This window comes from Pan paniscus, chromosome 4 (genome assembly GCF_029289425.2).
Source record: "Pan paniscus chromosome 4, NHGRI_mPanPan1-v2.0_pri, whole genome shotgun sequence".
NCBI classification, from domain to species: domain Eukaryota; kingdom Metazoa; phylum Chordata; class Mammalia; order Primates; family Hominidae; genus Pan; species Pan paniscus.
The window spans coordinates 145,870,340-145,888,512 of NC_073253.2; the positions used below are offsets into that span (position 1 = coordinate 145,870,340).

Sequence of the window (18,173 nt, forward strand, 5' to 3'; positions counted from 1 at the left end):
AGTGATCTTCCCACTCTACTCATCTTTCATGCCTTATCAGTCCTTTCTACCTTAGTAAGAATGAGTTTATCAACTCTTCTCCTGAAAGGAAGAAGTGGAAGAAAGAAGGAGTTTTTCTAGGCAGCTGGGTTTTCAGGGGAGAAGACATTGCTGAGGGGCATTGATCACAAGATGAGGGAGCAGAGGGCTTTGCAGACCATCATTCAAGAGCACTGGAGCCTCTCTTGTTTCTCCTCTTTCCAGAGTCCTAGTCTGGAAGGAGAATAGTTAAGAGATTAGACTCAGAGCCAGACTTTTCTGAGTTTGGATTCCAGCTCTGCCACTCATAAGTTGTGTGACCCTGGGCAGGTCTCTCTGAGCCCCAGTTTCATCTGCAGAATGAGAAGAATCACAGGACTTATGTCTGGGAGCTGTTGTAAGAACTGAACAAGGTGGTGAGCATAAAGTGCACAGCACTGAGCCTGGGCTGCAGCGGGGGCTCAGTAGTGACAGCAGTCGTTGCAAACCCCCTTCTCGTGGCTGTGCTGGGGCTTCTTGCCTACTCCCCCACTTCAGGATTTACCCTGTTGGACCCAGGTCTCCTGACCCCAGGCAGCTTTTCATTGTGCCCGCCCTCCACCCCTTCCTCTCTTGAAGGCCTATCTTCAGGGCTCCTGATCCAATGTCCAGGGTGGGTCTTTAAAGGGCTAGCACCCCAACTTGGCCCTGCAGAAGTTTAGGTGGGGAGGCGGTGGGGACATCATGACTTGCACAAGTGCAGGCCACAGCCAGGCTGATTGAGGGTTCAATGAGGTACCTGTCCCCTGAAGCCTTTGGCTACCTCCCCACCCCCACCTTTGACACCAAGAGCATGATCTTGAGCAGTTGCTGCCTGGGATATTGCCAGAGAGGGCAGCTCCCTAGTCTGAGGAATTTTAGATGGAGTTGCCCCCTGGTGCCCTGCTACAAGGGACTCTAGGGTGTCCCCCCGCCTCCCCAGCTTTGTTTGTGAAGGGTGGCGAAAATCATCTGGATGGCTGGCTGGATCTGGTCCAAACCTCCTGCTGAATTCCTTTTCCATGGAGTCACTGTGGGCTGGAGTGCGGGCTGCAGGAGCTTGCCTTGGAGGGCAGGGCTCTCTTACCTCCTGGCCTTTTCTGCCATTCCTCTTGTTCCAGAACAGTAGCTTGGGAGCAGTTTTAAGCTCAGAGAGGTGGTGGTGATGGGATCTTAGCAGCAGCCCAGGTTGTGAATGGAGCCTCACTGAGAGTCAGCTGACCTGGTCTTGGGCTCACATCCTCCTCTCTGACCTCTTCCTTGGCTGGGCCTCCCAGGCCAGCTTATTTCTAAAGGCCCTTCATACTCTGACATTTGAGGATTTTCTAAACCCATGGCCTTCTGGAGCCAGTAAGGAGAAAAGCAGAAAAATGCAGGGGCATTGAGAGGTCTGGAGTAATCAAACACTGAAGTGCTTTCTATGAGCCTTGCAAGGTGGGAACCGGCCAGCCAGGAGCCTGGTGCTCTCTGCAGTAACATAGAGCCAGGTGTGAACAGAGCTCTACTCCTTCTGGCTCTGTGATCGTGGGCAGCTCACTTTACCTCTCTGAGCCGTAGATTTCTCATCAATAAAGTGTGCATAATAATAGTTTGTGATTTGTAGGTTTGTTTTGGAAATTAAATAATATGAGTAAAGTCTGTGTATAGGTATACAGTAAGTGACCAATCAATATTAGCTACTATTGCTGCAACTGTGTCATAAGAAACACTGGCAGGACTAGAGATGTTTATCCTGACCCTGTCCCAAGGGGATCTGATGTATCTGCAAATCTCTGCAGGGCTGTCAGGCTGGAATGAAAGAGAAAACTTTTTTTTGTTGTTGTTGAGATGGAATGTCGCTCTGTTGCCCAGGCTGCAGTGCAGTGGCGTGATCTCGGCTTACCGCAACCTCTGCCTCCCTAGTTCAAGCGGTTTCTTTTGCCTCAGCCTCCCAAGTAGCTGGGATTACAGGCGCCCGCCACCACGCTTGGCTAATTTTTGTATTTTTAGTAGAGATGGGGTTTCACCATATTGGCCAGGCTGGTCTCGAACTCCTGACCTCGTGATCCACCTGCCTTGGCCCCCCAAAATGCTAGGATTACAGGTGCGAGCCACCGCGCCCGGCTGAGAAGACTTTTTCTCTGTGCAGCCTGGGGAGGCAGAACCACATCAAGAAAGCAGATGATGGCTGGACGTGGTGGCTCACGCCTGTAATCCCGCACTTTGGGAGGCTGAGGTGGGTGGATCACTTGAGCTCAGGAGTTCAAGATCAGCCTGGGCAACATAGTGAAATCCTGTCTCTACAAAAAATACAAAAATTAGCCAGGCATAGTGGCATACGCCTATAGTCCCAGTTACTCAGGAGGCTGAGGTGGGAGGATTACTTGATCCTGGAAGGTTGAGGCTACAGTGAACCATGATGGCGCCACTGCCCTCCAGCGACAGAGCAAGACCCTGTCTCAGAAAAAAAAAAAAAAGTGATTGGAAGTGAATGTAAGGAGGAACTTTCTAGCTGAGGAATGTTAATTAGTGGAAGACACCTCCCGGGGGAGTGAGCTCGTCACCTGAGTATGTCAGCAGAGACTTGCACACTCAGCATGTTGTTCTGAAGATGCAAGAATTGTGTGGGGATTGGACTTGGTGACAGCCACCTCTGAGATTCCGAGGTTCTGTGTTTTGGAGCAGTAAGCTCTGCCTCCATGTAGCTCTGGAATCTCCTGCTATTTGACCTTCAGTCAATCTCCTGTGCTAGAAGAGTATCTGACCTTTTCCAGGGAGTGGAATGGGGTGACCAATTGCCAGCTTATGCCAGGATAGCATGAGCCCTCTGTCTGTCCACCTGGGCTTCATGGCAGTCAGGCCTTGGCATTTTCATGATCTCTTTGTGGCCTCCCAACACTCATGTCAAGTTAAGGAGACTGTGGCTCTGAGAGGTACAGTAACTTGCCAAGATCACACGGCTAGCAAATGGCAGAGCTTGGATTCAGGCCAGGAGGCCTGGTTTCTAAGCAGAGCAGGGGAGACAGACACAGCATGAGCTGAGCAACCTCTCAGAGCCCTCCAGTGTGGCTGGCACCCCATCCCTTAGGCTCCTCCCAGGGGAGCAGCCTGGCTAATAGATGGCTAATAGACATCTTTAATAGATAGGGTGATCCAGGCAGGAGAAGAGTCCTACTCGGGGGGAGTAATATCATGGGTGGGTGGGATAGGCTGTGTGCTTTCACTGTTTCTAATAGGTTAGGGGAAAACCAGGCTCGATGGAGGAGGGAAGAAGGAGGTTGGGGCCAGAAAACCTGTGGCTGCCCCAGTGGAGCTGCTGTGACGCTGCTGGTCACAGCTTCTTTGCTCTGTGTGGGCCTCCCTGCGGGTCCCATGTGGGGTCACCCGGCTCTACCCTGGGCTACTCTCTGGATCTCTGTTTCCCACCTATAAAACAGGGTGGTGATGAAATACCTCCTCTGTAAGAATTCTTCCAGCTCTGAGAGTCCATGAATTCAGAGCCTCGCTGGCAAGATGCCTGGAAAGACTGTCCCTGGAGACAGACTCAGCATGCCATGGCCAGTGCTAATGAGGGCAAGGGAGGGGAGGGCAGGGTCAGATTCCTCAAGAACTAATTAGCTTCCCACAGTAGGGAGGAGAGGGGCAATGGAGGGAGGAATTTTCTTAGCCACTGATGTTGCTGGTCACAGGCTGATCCATCCACCTGTCTGTCAATGCATTTGTTCATGCAGCATTTGTTCATTTATTATTCAACAATTATAAATTGAGCATCAACTGTGTGCCAGCTGGGCACTGGGGATAGAAAGAGAAATGGTTGCCTATAGTGATCTTATAGATTAATAGGGGACTGAACTCAGCCTGATCTCAGGACCTCAAGTCCCAGACTGAACCCCGACCCATGATGACCTTGTTCCTGCCCCTTATGTCCCAAAGAGACCTTTTTCGATGAGTAGACCACTTGAGCATGGACTAGAGACCCCAGAGAGAACAGTTCTGACTCCAGCTTTGTCACCCTTGGCTTTGCAACCTTGGGGCAGTTCCTTATATATCTCTGAACCTCCGTTTCTTCTTCTGTAAAACACAGGCAAGCAATGCTTGTCTCATTGTGGTCTTGTGCAGATAAAATAAAAGAATGCAATGTTCTACAGTAGTCATTGGTGAAACTAGCTCAATTTGTTACTTTTCTAGTGTTAAAAGATGTGAATTTTAAAATGAGTATTTAAGTAAAAATAGGAAGAAATCCTGGGAGGAGATAGAAGAAACTGATTGTGATACAGAGTAATCAGGGATGGGGTGACACTTTTTACTGTATACCTTTTTATGTTTTAATTTTTAGGGCCAGGTATAGTGGCTCATGCCTATAATCTCAGCATTTTAGGAAGCCAAGGCCAGAGTATCACTTGGGCCCAGGAGTTTGAGACCAGCCTGGGCAACACAGGGAGACCCCTTCTCTACAAAAAATACAAAAAAAAAAAAAAATTGGCTAAGTGTGGTGGTGCACACCGATAGTCCAGATATTTGGGAGGCCGAGGTGGGAGGATGACTTGAGCCCAGGAGGTTGAGGCTGCAGTGAGCTATGATGGTGCCACTGCATGCCAGCCTCGGCAACAGAGCAAGACCCTGTCTCAGAAAAGTAAAAATAAAATAAAAATGAATGAATAAATAAATTTTTAGACTATGTGAATGTATTACCTACCCTAAAAAGGGGAAATATTAGTGGCGTCTCTTTATAAAATCAAAGCACATGCCTGTAATCCCAGCACTTTGAGAGACTGAGGTGGGCGGATCACTTGCACCCACCTGAGTTTGAGACCAGCCTAAGCAACATGGTGAAACCCTGTCTCTACAAAAAAAAATACAAAAATTAGCTGAGCATGGTGGCATACATCTGTAGTCCCAGCTACTTGGGGAGCTGAGGCAGGAGAATCACTTGATCCCAGGATGTCGAGGCTGCAATGAGCTGAGATCTCATCATTGCACTCCAGCCTGGGTGACAGAGTGAGGTACTGTCTCAAAAAATAAATAAGTACAAATTTAAAAAATTAAAGCAGACAGTGGTTTATTAAAACATTTTTGTTTAAAAAAATTAGAGCACATTCCTATACTATAATTCTGAAAGTATAAAGGGCCCTAAGGAAGGCACACAGAAAATATTCTGGGGGTTCATTTGTGCATTCAGCAATATCTACCGAGTGCCACTGTATGACAGGTGCTGTTCTAGGGGCTGCTGTTAGAGTGATAAACAAGTCAGATGGCCAGGCACTGTGGCTCACGCCTGTAATCCCAGCACTTTGGGAGGCTGAGGCGGGTGGATCACCTGAGGTCAGGAGTTCGAGACCAGCCTGGCCTACATGGTGAAACCCCATCTCTACTAAAAATACAAAAATTAGCCGGGCATGGTGGCACATGCCTGTAGTCCCAGCTACTCGGGAGGCTGAGGCAGGAGAATCACTTGAACCTGGGAGGCGGAGGTTGCAGTGAGCCGAGATTGCGCCGCTGCACTCTAGCCTGGGCGACAAGAGCAAAAACTCCTTCTCAAAAAAAAAAAAAAAAAAAAGTCAGGCAAGGTCATTGCCCCTTGGAGCTATGCTGTAGGTGAGGAGACAGATAATAGACAGGGAAACATAAAGATCATTTCAACTTGGTGAATGCTATGGAGAAAACAAAACAGATGGGATAGGAGAAGGAAAGGTGCCTCCAGAGAGGGGACATTCCAGCTGAGACTTGAGTGGCAAGATAGGAACCAGCATGGACTGCTACCTGGGAAAAGATTATTCCAAGGAGAGCGAGCAGCAAGTCCAAAGGCCCTGGGGCAGGAACATACTTGGCATTTTCAAGGAAGAGAAAGCAAGCCAGTGTGGCAGAGCCTAGTGAGAGAGGAGAAGGCAGTGGGGAGGAACTGGGGACACGGTGGGACTTCTAGGGTGAGGTGTTCGTACTCAGTTTGGTAAAGTGCCATATCAGCAACTGTCAGGGGGAATCCAAATCAGGGACCAGTTAATCCTGAGAGGATAATCAGGGTGGCGTAGACGTGGTGGCATTTGAGTTGGGCCATGAAAGGTAGGTCAGGGCTGATTACGAAGTGAGCTAATTCTAAGAAACAGTGAGTGACGATTACATTCCAGAAGAGATCCTGTGTAGGAAGGGCCGAGGCGACCATCTCTGTCTGCCTGTTTGTCTGTGCGCCCCTGTGTCACTGCATTCCTGTTTGCTAACTGGGCTTTTCTCCCTCCCTGTAGCGTTGGGCCGGAGCACTAGCCTCACGGAGAAGGATCTGAAAGAAGCCAAGGCGCGGAGCCAGCAGATTGCAGCCCAGCTGACCACCCCTCCCAGCTCCAATTCCCGTGGCGTCCAGCTCTTCAACAGGCGCCGGCAGAGGGTGAACGAGTTCACCTTGGAGAGCCACGGCCAGAGGGGACAGAAGCCCAGCCAGGAGTCCCTCAGAGTGCTCCCTTCAAGCCTCCCAGGCCATGCACCGGGGCTCAGCCTGAGTTCCACCTCGCTGCCGGAGCCAGGCCCTCCACGGCACCCCAGTCCCCAGAGCCCCGACAGAGGGGTCCCTGGCCACAGCATGGAGGGGTACTCAGAGGAGGCTAGCTTGCTGCGGCACCTGGAGAAGGTGGCCAGTGAGGAGGAAGAGGTACCACTGGTGGTTTATCTAAAGGAGAATGCAGCACTGCTGACAGCCAATGGGCTGCACCTGTCCCAGAACCGAGAGGCCCAGCAGTCCTCACCGGCCCCACCTCCAGCTGAGGTCCACAGCCCAGCTGCAGATGTCAACCAAAACCTTGCCTCGCCCAGTGCCACGCTCACCACACCAACTTCTAACAGCAGCCACAATCCGCCAGCCACCGATGTCAATCAGAACCCACCGGCAACTGTTGTCCCACAGAGCCTGCCACTTTCTAGCATCCAACAGAATTCCTCAGAGGCCCAACTCCCATCTAATGGCACAGGGCCTGCTTCCAAACCCAGCACCCTGTGTGCTGATGGGCAACCCCAGGCACCGGCTGAGGAGGTGAGATGCAGCACACTCCTAATTGACAAGGTATCAACTCCAGCTACCACCACCAGCACCTTCTCCAGAGAAGCTACGCTCATCCCCAGCTCCAGGCCCCCAGCCTCAGATTTCATGTCCAGCTCCCTGCTCATTGACATCCAGCCCAACACCCTAGTGGTGTCAGCAGATCAAGAGATGTCTGGGCGAGCAGCTGCCACCACGCCCACCAAGGTCTACAGTGAGGTCCACTTCACACTGGCCAAGCCCCCATCAGTGGTCAACAGGACGGCCAGGCCTTTTGGGATCCAGGCGCCAGGGGGCACCAGCCAGATGGAGAGGAGCCCCATGCTAGAGAGACGACATTTTGGGGAGAAGGCCCCGGCTCCCCAGCCCCCTAGTTTGCCAGACAGGAGCCCCCGGCCACAGAGACACATAATGTCCCGCAGCCCCATGGTGGAAAGGAGGATGATGGGGCAGCGAAGCCCGGCCTCAGAGAGACGCCCCTTGGGGAACTTCACTGCACCCCCCACCTACACTGAGACCTTGTCCACAGCCCCTCTGGCTTCCTGGGTGAGGTCTCCTCCCTCATATTCTGTCCTGTATCCCAGCTCCGACCCCAAGTCTTCTCATCTGAAGGGCCAGGCGGTTCCTGCCAGCAAGACGGGCATTCTGGAGGAGTCGATGGCCCGCCGGGGCAGCCGCAAATCCATGTTTACCTTCGTGGAGAAGCCCAAGGTGACCCCGAATCCAGACCTGCTGGATCTGGTACAGACAGCGGATGAGAAGCGGCGGCAGAGGGACCAGGGGGAGGTAGGCGTGGAGGAGGAGCCCTTCGCACTGGGGGCCGAGGCCTCCAACTTCCAGCAGGAGCCAGCACCTCGTGACAGGGCCAGCCCCGCGGCGGCGGAGGAGGCGGTACCAGAGTGGGCCTCCTGCCTCAAGTCACCCCGCATCCAGGCCAAGCCGAAGCCCAAACCCAACCAGAACCTCTCCGAGGCCTCTGGGAAGGGAGCTGAGCTCTACGCCCGCCGCCAGTCACGGATGGAGAAATATGTCATTGAGTCTTCAAGCCACACGCCAGAGCTGGCCCGCTGCCCATCACCTACCATGTCCCTGCCTTCCTCCTGGAAATACCCCACTAACGCCCCCGGGGCCTTCCGAGTGGCATCCCGAAGCCCAGCCCGGACCCCGCCTGCCTCCCTCTACCATGGCTACCTGCCTGAGAACGGGGTCCTGCGCCCAGAGCCCACCAAGCAGCCACCATACCAGCTGCGCCCCTCGCTCTTTGTCCTCTCACCTATCAAGGAGCCTGCCAAGGTCTCACCAAGAGCTGCCTCGCCCGCCAAGCCCAGCTCCTTGGACCTGGTGCCCAACCTGCCCAAGGGGGCTCTCCCTCCTTCTCCTGCCCTGCCTCGGCCCTCGCGCTCCTCACCGGGCCTCTACACCTCCCCCGGCCAGGACAGCCTGCAGCCCACTGCCGTGAGCCCTCCTTACGGCGGTGACATCTCCCCCGTGTCTCCCTCCAGGGCGTGGTCTCCCCGAGCCAAGCAGGCCCCCAGGCCCTCCTTCTCTACCCGGAACGCCGGGATCGAGGCTCAGGTGTGGAAGCCTTCCTTCTGCTTCAAGTAACGAACCCCACGGGGGTCCCACTGCCGGTCAAGTTCCCCTCCTTGAGGGCCAGATGGAGAGCAGACGTGGCAGGAAATGGCACAGAGCTGAGTGAGGAGAATGGGGAGTCCATGGTTCAAGGTCAGATGCGGCCACCAGCTGGCTTTGTGACCTTGGGCGAGTCGCCTCCCCTCTCTGAGCTGAAGCCTCCCCTCCCCTACTACAACAGGGGTCGGACTCCATGTCTGAGCGGGGAGGAGGGTCATGGAGAGAGAACTGTCTGGCAGCCCTGATGCGGTAGAGGGGCATCCTCTGGCCTTTGTGAGCTGTAGGGATGCAGAGTCTGATGCCAGCGTCTTGCTGGGGGAGTGGCCTAGAAGGGGATCCTAACAGGGACTTCTGGAGCAGACAGAGCCTGCCAGTGCCTGTGGAGTCAGCCAGCCAAGGGTCTGCCTCCTCAGCTGCCCCAGGGGGGCCTCCCTCCTGAGGCTCAAGCTCCTGGCATCTTTCTTCCTGTTGCTGGATTCTCACCTCCATGGGCCTGTCTCTTCTGCCTCTGCCTTCTGGACACCGTTTCCTCTCCGCTGCTTCAGAGAGCTTTGCCTCGCCTCCGCCTGCGCTCCCCTCCAGGGTCCTTCTGCTGGCTGCGGACTCAGCCCACCACTGCTGTCTGACGCTTTTCTTCCTGCCCCCTCTGAGGCCTGGCTCTGTTTTAGGGAGACCACTGGGCCCAGGCCTCAGCCCCAGTTCTACCTGGCTTGCTGTCACTGCTCTAGGGGTGGGGGACGTCCCAGGGGATCCCCAGGAGAAGGAGAGCCCTGTAGGAGGCTGTGCAGATGTGGGTGTGCCACAGGGAGGGTGGCCCCTAGCCATGTATCCATTGGCTGTTTTGGCTTCAGATTCAACCAAGATCTGCCTGACTAAAAGAAGCCACCTCAGTGCAGTGGAACGGGGCCCAGGGGGAGGCAGGAGAGGAGGGTTCCGGTCCCATGTCACCTTCTCATTTGCTGTGTGACTTTGGCCCACTCACATTCTCTTTGGGCCTCAGTTTTATCATTTATACAAGGAGGGCTTTTCTAGCTGTAACAATCTGTGAGGATTGAGAGGATAGGCTGGTGCTTTGAAGAAAGGCCTTGTAAGTGACAAGACAGTCCCCTGGGAAGAAAGAGAAAGGAAATGGGCTATTGCCAAAGGACAGGTGGCGTTAGATGGCTGTGAGGGTGACCTGGTGAGGGAAGGGTTGGAATGAGCTGCTGCAGGAGGCCAAGGGATGCCTGGGCTGGGCTGGGCTGGGCTGGCTCAGGCTCAGGATTGCCTGGGGACAGTAGGAGCATGGCAGGAGCTGGGGCAGGTGCATAGCAGTGCAGTGGGAAGGGACAGAGGAGATCTTAGAGTTTTGAGGAAAATCTGGGACTTGAGACCTGGATTCTAACAGACCAACTGCATGTGTGTCTGTAGGTCTCAGTTTCCACATTCATACAGTGAGGGTGTTAAGTCAGGTGGCTGGAGACTTCCCATCGCCTCTGACACTTTTAGAAGTGATATGATACAGTCCCCGACCAAACCAGGCTTTGTGGGGGGTGAGAGAATACAGACACAAGTGGCAGGATTCAGATGGAAGCTTCGCAAGGCTGGGGGCCGAAGACCACCCACTTCTCTTTCCCAGCCCTAGTTCCGGGTTCCCCAGTGGGGCAAGGGGTGGTGGAGGCAGTGCCCATGCTGGGCTGAGCCTGCAGTTTTTGTGAGCTCTGGGCTTGTCTCCATGGGAACAGGGGTGCCTTCTTAGTGAGCTCATTTCACACAGATCGAGGGGGTATGCGTGGGGGAGTTGTGAGTGAGCTCAGCTCCTTCAGGCCTGGCCTCTCCCAGAACAGAGTGAAGCCCCTGCCCTGGACCCCTGCTCCCTTATACCCTTGAGGGCCACCAATGGAAGAGCCCGCCCTTCATTCTGCAGCTCCTGCGGCCAGGCTGAGCTCTGCCCCCAACTTTGTTTTCTCTCATGTTCTCAATACACTCTGCCTCAAATCCGTCTTGCTTCTTTCTTTCTTCCGTGCTGCTAGGGGTCAGGGTTCCCTTCCTCCTCCCTGATTCTAGCCTGGGAAGTGGAGTGGGCCTGCTCAATTACTGTGTGTGAAAGTGTGGCTGTGTCCTGCGTGCTGCCTGCATCTGCCGTGTGTCTGGTTCTGCACTGGTACAGACGTGTGCTGGGTTGGAAATGAGGGCTTCCTCTCTACAGCACTCAGGGAGCCAGAACCCTGTGCAAATCGCAACCTTTTGTTCTTTCCTTCCCTCAGAGTTTGGCCAAAAATACTGTAGAGGATTTTTGGGGAAAATGCACTACCTCTTCTCGTTGAGGTTTGTTTGGGTTCTTTACAAGTGGAACAGAAATTCCTCTAGCCAGCATTCGCTCTCCAGTTCCCTCAGGTCCCCTCCCTGCTCCCCATTATCTAAATTTGGCCATTTCCCACATTTGCCATTGTTTTCACTGTCTGGATCCTAAAAGTATGGAGTTTCTGCCCCTGGTGGGGAGGAAAGAACTGCCATCAAGGGTCAGGAGAGCTGGGTTCTAGCCCCAGGTCTGCATCTGATTCATGTGTGACCTCAGACAACCTCTTCCAATCTCTGGGCCTCAGTTTCCCCTTCTGTGCAGTGAAAGGATTACAGAAGGAGGTCAGAGACCATTTGGTCTCTGACTGTCCAGGTTTGACTGTGTTCTACTTATGTATTCACCCCACACATGTGCCCTGCTTTGGGTCTGGGGTTGGGTTGAGTGGATGCTACTTTTTGAATTTTCACCCACCGCATTCCCAAGGAGCTCTGGTGTGCACGGTGCATTGAGCTCTCTGTCAGAAAGTGAACAGTTCTGATTTCCTGCAGCCTTTTCGTACTGTGCACACCCCCGACTCAAAAACATACACACAGAGTCAGTGCCCAGGCATGGCTGTTAGGGTGAGGTCAGGCTCTGGCCCATCTCCAGATGATGGGGATCTGCTTACCACTGCCCTCAACATTCAATCCCGTTTGAGCCTTTCTGTTTTGTAGTCTTGGCTGAATTGTTATTTCGTCCACTTGTTGGCCTCAGCATTCCCCTTGTGGCCACCAAAGGCAGAAACAATGCTTTAGAGATTTTTAGGTAGTTATCATAGCTCTCCTGTGCAGCCTACTCTCCTGGCTGAAGACCCCAGGTTCCGCTGCCTTGGGTGGTTATTGACTGGCTTGGGTCATGAACTCTAGGCCCTACCTCCCTGCTCAGGGTGGCACTGTGGTCAGGTGTTGGGTCATGCCAGAGCCCACCCTGATTTGGCATTTGGCCCTAGCCCTCCTCTTCTAGCCCTGGAGCTGGGACCTTCCTCCCAGCTCCTCTCCCTAAACTGTGGGGTCTGCCTTCTGCGGCCAGCCTGACTGGGATGTTCCACTGGCACAGAGAAGCTCCCAGTGTCTCTGGCTCATGTATACACAATTCTGACCCTGGGAAGAAAACAGTGGGATCCCAGGCTGAGCCTTAACTTTCAGCTTGATGACTGGGAGCTTGGATGTCCCTAGGGAGTCTCTAAGGGTCACTCCAGCATTAGTATCCCATGAAAAATGTCCTGCTCAGGCTGTTGTATAACATTCTTCTTTAGGTTAAAGGGCTCCAGTTTGGAGTCTGGGCTCATCTAGCAGCTGCTACATTCTGTTTGGATAAAACATACAATTGGTGTCTATTTCCTTTGGATTGGGAGGAATTAGAAGACTCTCAGTTGGATGAGAGGATGACTGGCTTGGTTATGGCTGATCACTGATTGGATGAAAGAATAAATCTTTGGATGGTTCTAGATTTTGATCGGGTAGGAAGCATGGAATGGACTGGCTAGCTCTGAACTCTGGTGGATGACTGCTAGTGAATTTGGATTGGATTAAATGGCAAGGTGGACTGGTTATTGCTGGAATCTGATTGGGTGAACAGTTGGAAAGTTCAGGAGATACATGTTAGGCAGGGATTCCCAAGCCCTCCACTTTCAAACCAGTTCAAACCGCTTAAACATGTAGCCTTTGAGCAGCACACACACACACACACACACACACACTTCCTGGTGGGGCAGAACACACTAGATTGTTATTTACACCTCTGAGCTTCATTTTCATCATTTGTAAAATGGGTGTGGTAATGCTAATTACCTCACTAGTCTGTTGTGAAAACCTAATGAGATAAAGGATGAGAATGAAGTTTGTAGACTGAAAGTCCTTAAGTACATAGGAAACAGGTATGGCTCTGCATCGCTGACCAGTGCTTCATAGCCTCCAAGCTGTTCACCATCTTGGCCTCTCCAAAACCACACTCCCCTCCCCAGTGCTGTGAAAAAGCTCAGTGAGGGGCGTGTGCTGCCTAGGGAGGAATGGCCCGACTTCCTTTTGTATCTCCATCTGTCAGGGGGATCTTCCTCCCTGTTCAGGCATCCAAGGAAAGATGATGAGGTGACCATGGCAACATGGCAAATGGTTTGGGGCTGAGAGGGTCTTTCCCTAAGTCCAACTTTAATAATAGTCGGCCAGGCGCGGTGGCTCACGCCTGTAATCCCAGCACTTTGGGAGGCTGAGGCGGGCGGATCACCTGAGGTCAGGAGTTCGAGACCAGCCTGACCAACATGGAGAAACCCCGTCTCTACTAAAAATACAAAATTAGCCAGGTGTAGTGGCAGGCACCTGTAATCCCAGCAACTCGGGAGGCTGAGGCAGGAGAATCACTTGAACCTGGGAGGCAGAAGTTGCGGTGAGCTGAGATTGTGCCATTGCACTCCAGCCTGAGCAACAAGAGCGAAACTCCATCTTAAAAAATAATAATGGTCAATATTTTTACATTTTAATTTTGATAATAGATAATACATTCATATGGTTCAGAAATCTAAACTTATATAAAAAGTAATATATTAAAAAGCCTTATTCCCATCTCCCTGCCCCAGCCTACTCTCCTGGCTGAAGAGCCAGGTTCCCCTGCCTCAATAGTTGCTGACTGGCTTGGGTCATGAGCTCTAGGCCCCACCTCCCTGCTCAGGGTGACACTGTGGTCAGATGAGAGGACACACAGAGCCCACCCTGACTTGGCATTTGGCCCTGAGACACTAGTCTCAGCCTCTATCTAGTTCTTCCCATGTGGCCCTGGGCCCGGGACCTCCCTCCCAGCTCCTCTCCCTAAGTCATGGGGAAACCGAAGCCTCCCTCAGCTAGCCTGACTGAAAGCTTCCCGGGATGTGCCACAGACAGAGCAGCTCCCAGTGCCTCAGACTGTGTGCCCTGTTCCTGTTCTCACCCCATTTCCTAACAGGTGACCATTTTGGTTAGTTTCATGTATATCCTTCTAGTATTTTTTTTTTTAATTGAGACAGAGTCTCGCTGTGTTGCCCAGGCTGGAGTGCAGTGGCACGATCTCGGCTCACTGCAACCTCTGCCTCTGAGGTTCAAGCGATCCTCCTGCCTCAGCCCCCGCAGTAGCTGGGACTACAGGCACGCGCCACCATGCCACTAATTTTTGTATTTTTAGTAGAGACAGGGTTTCTGCATGTTGGCCACGCTGGTCTCGAACTCCTGACCTCAGGTGATCCACCCGCCTCGGCCTCCCAAAGTGCTGGGACTACAGGCGCGGGCCACCGCGCCAAGCCCTTCTGGTATTTCTTTATGGTAATCAACATCTATTGAGCACTTTCTTCCAAGGAATGTGCCTATATATGTAATGTTCTTTTCCATCAGTTATCTCATTTAACCCTCACAACAACCCTATAAGGTTAAGTACTGTTATCACACCCCATTTTACAGAAGCAGAAACTGAAGCCCAGAGGGGTGAAGTAACTTGCCCAAGCTCAGTTAGTAAGTTAAGGCGGCTCTCTCCAAAGCGAGTCTTCTTGACACGGAGGCAGACACAAGACAGCGGGGACTCTTCAGGCGTTCCGGGCTGAGAGTTTGGGCGCCTGCGTTTTATTGCAGGCACTACCTGACTTGGATCGGTGGCTTCCCTTCTCGGTGTAATGGACAAATCGGACTCCGTCCCTTCCTAAAGCCCGGTGTGGAAGACCTCAGCACTAATGCCTGCCCCACCCTCTCTGCTCTCTCCCCAGGACCGCCGGGAGAGCCTGCCCACCTCCCCACCCTGGACGCCGGGCGCGTCCCGGCCCCCCAGCAGCCTAGATGGCTGGGTGAGCCCGGGGCCGTGGGAGCCAGGTCGCGGGAGCAGCATGAGCAGCCCCCCGCCGCTGCCGCCGCCACCGCCCATGTCTCCCTCGTGGAGCGAGCGCTCGGTGTCCCCGCTGCGACCTGAGACCGAGGCGCGGCCCCCCAGCCGCCAGCTGCAGGCGCTTCTGGCGCGAAACATCATCAATGCGGCCCGGCGCAAGAGCGCCTCCCCGCGGTCGGCGGGCGCCGAGAACCCGCGGCCCTTCTCCCCGCCGAGGGCGCCCCCGCCCCCGCCCCCGCCCCCGCCCCCGCCCCCGCGCATGCGCTCGCCACAGCCCGCCCGCCCCGGCTCGGCTGCTGTGCCGGGGGCAGCCTTCGCGCCCATCCCGCGGAGCCCGTTGCCAGCCCGTCCTTCGTCCTGCACCAGTCCCCGGAGCCCGCTGCCCGCGCCTCCCAGGCCCTTCCTCTACCGCCGCTCGCCCACGGACTCCGACGTGTCCCTCGACTCCGAGGACTCCGGGGCTAAGTCTCCAGGCATCCTGGGCTACAATATCTGTCCCCGCGGGTGGAATGGCAGCCTTCGGCTCAAGCGTGGCAGCCTCCCCGCCGAGGCCTCCTGCACCACCTAGAGCCCCACCCCCGACCCCACCCCGGGAGGGCAGAGCCAGAAGAAGGCTCATTAGACCTGGGGGACCCAAAGGGTCTGGCCTCTTTGGGCAGCCCCAGAGATGAGGGGTCAGCAGAGGAGAGCTCTGGGGTTGGGGATGGGTTAGGGACGCAAGCTTGAGTTCTAGCCCTTGCTCTCATTCAGCTGTTGTGTGACCCTGGGTAAGACCCTTCCTTGTTTGACCCTCAGCTTTCCCATCTGTTTAATGGTGGCTTTGGCCAAGGCAATCCACAAACGTCAAAATTCCCCTTCCCATCAGTACGCACACCGACGCACACACACTGTCTCTTTCTCTCTCTCTCTCACACACACACACACACACACACACACACACACACTAGTTAGTGCCTTGGATGAGGCGGGGCAGTGTGTATATGGACCCCTGGACTTGCTACCTTCAGGGTTCCATACTCGTCCCTGCCCTCCTGGCTCTGCTGTCTGGAGTCTGGCAAGCGGGGTGTGTTCAGAAGATCCTAGGCCTGTGTCGCATGTCCAGGCACTGGCCTGACCATCCGGCTCCCTGGCACCAAGTCCCAGGCAGGAGCAGCTGTTTTCCATCCCTTCCCAGACAAGCTCTATTTTTATCACAATGACCTTTAGAGAGGTCTCCCAGGCCAGCTCAAGGTGTCCCACTATCCCCTCTGGAGGGAAGAGGCAGGAAAATTCTCCCCGGGTCCCTGTCATGCTACTTTCTCCATCCCAGTTCAGACTCTCCAGGACATCTTATCTGCAGCCATAAGAGAATTATAAGGCAGTGATTTCCCTTAGGCCCAGGACTTGGGCCTCCAGCTCATCTGTTCCTTCTGGGCCCATTCATGGCAGGTTCTGGGCTCAAAGCTGAACTGGGGAGAGAAGAGATACAGAGCTACCATGTGACTTTACCTGATTGCCCTCAGTTTGGGGTTGCTTATTGGGAAAGAGAGAGACAAAGAGTTACTTGTTACGGGAAATATGAAAAGCATGGCCAGGATGCATAGAGGAGATTCTAGCAGGGGACAGGATTGGCTCAGATGACCCCTGAGGGCTCTTCCAGTCTTGAAATGCATTCCATGATATTAGGAAGTCGGGGGTGGGTGGTGGTGGTGGGCTAGTTGGGTTTGAATTTAGGGGCCGATGAGCTTGGGTACGTGAGCAGGGTGTTAGGTTAGGGTCTGCCTGTATTTCTGGTCCCCTTGGAAAAGTCCCCTTCTTCAGTGTCAGACCTCAGTCCCAGTGTCCATATCGTGCCCAGAAAAGTAGACATTATCCTGCCCCATCCCTTCCCCAGTGCACTCTGACCTAGCTAGTGCCTGGTGCCCAGTGACCTGGGGGAGCCTGGCTGCAGGCCCTCACTGGTTCCCTAAACCTTGGTGGCTGTGATTCAAGTCCCCAGGGGGGACTCAGGGAGGAATATGGCTGAGTTCTGTAGTTTCCAGAGTTGGCTGGTAGAGCCTTCTAGAGGTTCAGAATATTAGCTTCAGGATCAGCTGGGGGTATGGAATTGGCTGAGGATCAAACGTATGTAGGTGAAAGGATACCAGGATGTTGCTAAAGGTGAGGGACAGTGTGGGTTTGGGACTTACCAGGGTGATGTTAGATCTGGAACCCCCAAGTGAGGCTGGAGGGAGTTAAGGTCAGTATGGAAGATAGGGTTGGGACGGGGTGCTTTGGAATGAAAGAGTGACCTTAGAGGGCTCCTTGGGCCTCAGGAATGCTCCTGCTGCTGTGAAGATGAGAAGGTGCTCTTACTCAGTAAATGATGAGTGACTATATTTACCAAAGCCCCTACCTGCTGCTGGGTCCCTTGTAGCACAGGAGACTGGGGCTAAGGGCCCCTCCCAGAGAAGGGACACCATCAGGCCTCTGGCTGAGGCAGTAGCATAGAGGATCCATTTCTACCTGCATTTCCCAGAGGACTAGCAGGAGGCAGCCTTGAGAAACCGGCAGTTCCCAAGCCAGCGCCTGGCTGTTCTCTCATTGTCACTGCCCTCTCCCCAACCTCTCCTCTAACCCACTAGAGATTGCCTGTGTCCTGCCTCTTGCCTCTTGTAGAATTCAGCTCTGGCCCTCAATAAATGCTTCCTGCATTCTTCTGCCTCCTGTGTCATTTTCAGCTGTGTCTGATGTCCTTCCCTTCTCCCCAAGCATGGAGCAGTCCATGGGACTCTGGGTGGCTGGGAATATTTGAGACACATGGGATGGGAGCTTGGGAAGAAGCAGCCATGGGGAGAGATGAGAACAACGGACAACTTGAGGCCATAGAAGTACCTGGACTGCAGTCCTGGTCCTGTCATGGACGAGCGGGGTGACCCTGGGTGAGCCCACTCCTCCAGGCCTCAGCTTCCCCATCCGTATAATGGGGAGAGTGGGTCTAGGTAAGGTCTCAGGGTGGTATTGTCCGGGCCCTGACCACAGAGCACTATCACCAGAGTGGGCAGGGCCAAGCTGGGTCAGGGCTCTGTGCTCTGAGGCTGTTTCCTCATGGCAGGTGGGGGTGCCAGGGCAGGAAAGGCGCCACTGTAAGAGGTCCCGTCTGAGCCAGGTAGCCCCAGTGAGGCAAGGACTCGGGCCATGAGGCATCCTCTCCTGGCAGGAGTGTCCTTTGGCCAGAGAAGGGGATTGTGATCCTGCTCCCAGGTGAGGCTAAGCTTGCCCTGGGAACACACCTCACTCTTCCTCTCTAGAAGCTCAGGCCCACCAAGGGCCAGGAAGCTAAGGTCAGGGTGGTGGACAGCAGAATCTAGGCTTCTGATTTGAGAG

At 54.1% G+C, this 18,173-nt stretch overlaps 1 protein-coding gene across 2 annotated transcripts in view; it reads left to right on the forward strand.

The window, feature by feature from the left end:
* SYNPO (synaptopodin) overlaps positions 1-17,509 on the forward strand; it is a 34,576-nt gene extending 17,067 nt beyond the window's left edge. The window contains exons 2-3 of one of the 2 annotated variants that reach the window (XM_034960802.4): positions 6,255-8,614; positions 14,713-17,509. In XM_034960802.4, the coding sequence (XP_034816693.2) occupies positions 6,587-8,614; positions 14,713-15,396 (2,712 nt within the window). In that variant the 5' untranslated portion in view covers positions 6,255-6,586 and the 3' untranslated portion in view covers positions 15,397-17,509. Of the gene's footprint in view, positions 1-6,254; positions 10,651-14,712 lie in introns of those variants that run through there. The other variant, XM_057302363.2, reaches the window with a different exon arrangement.
* Positions 17,510-18,173: the final 664 nt, after the last annotated feature.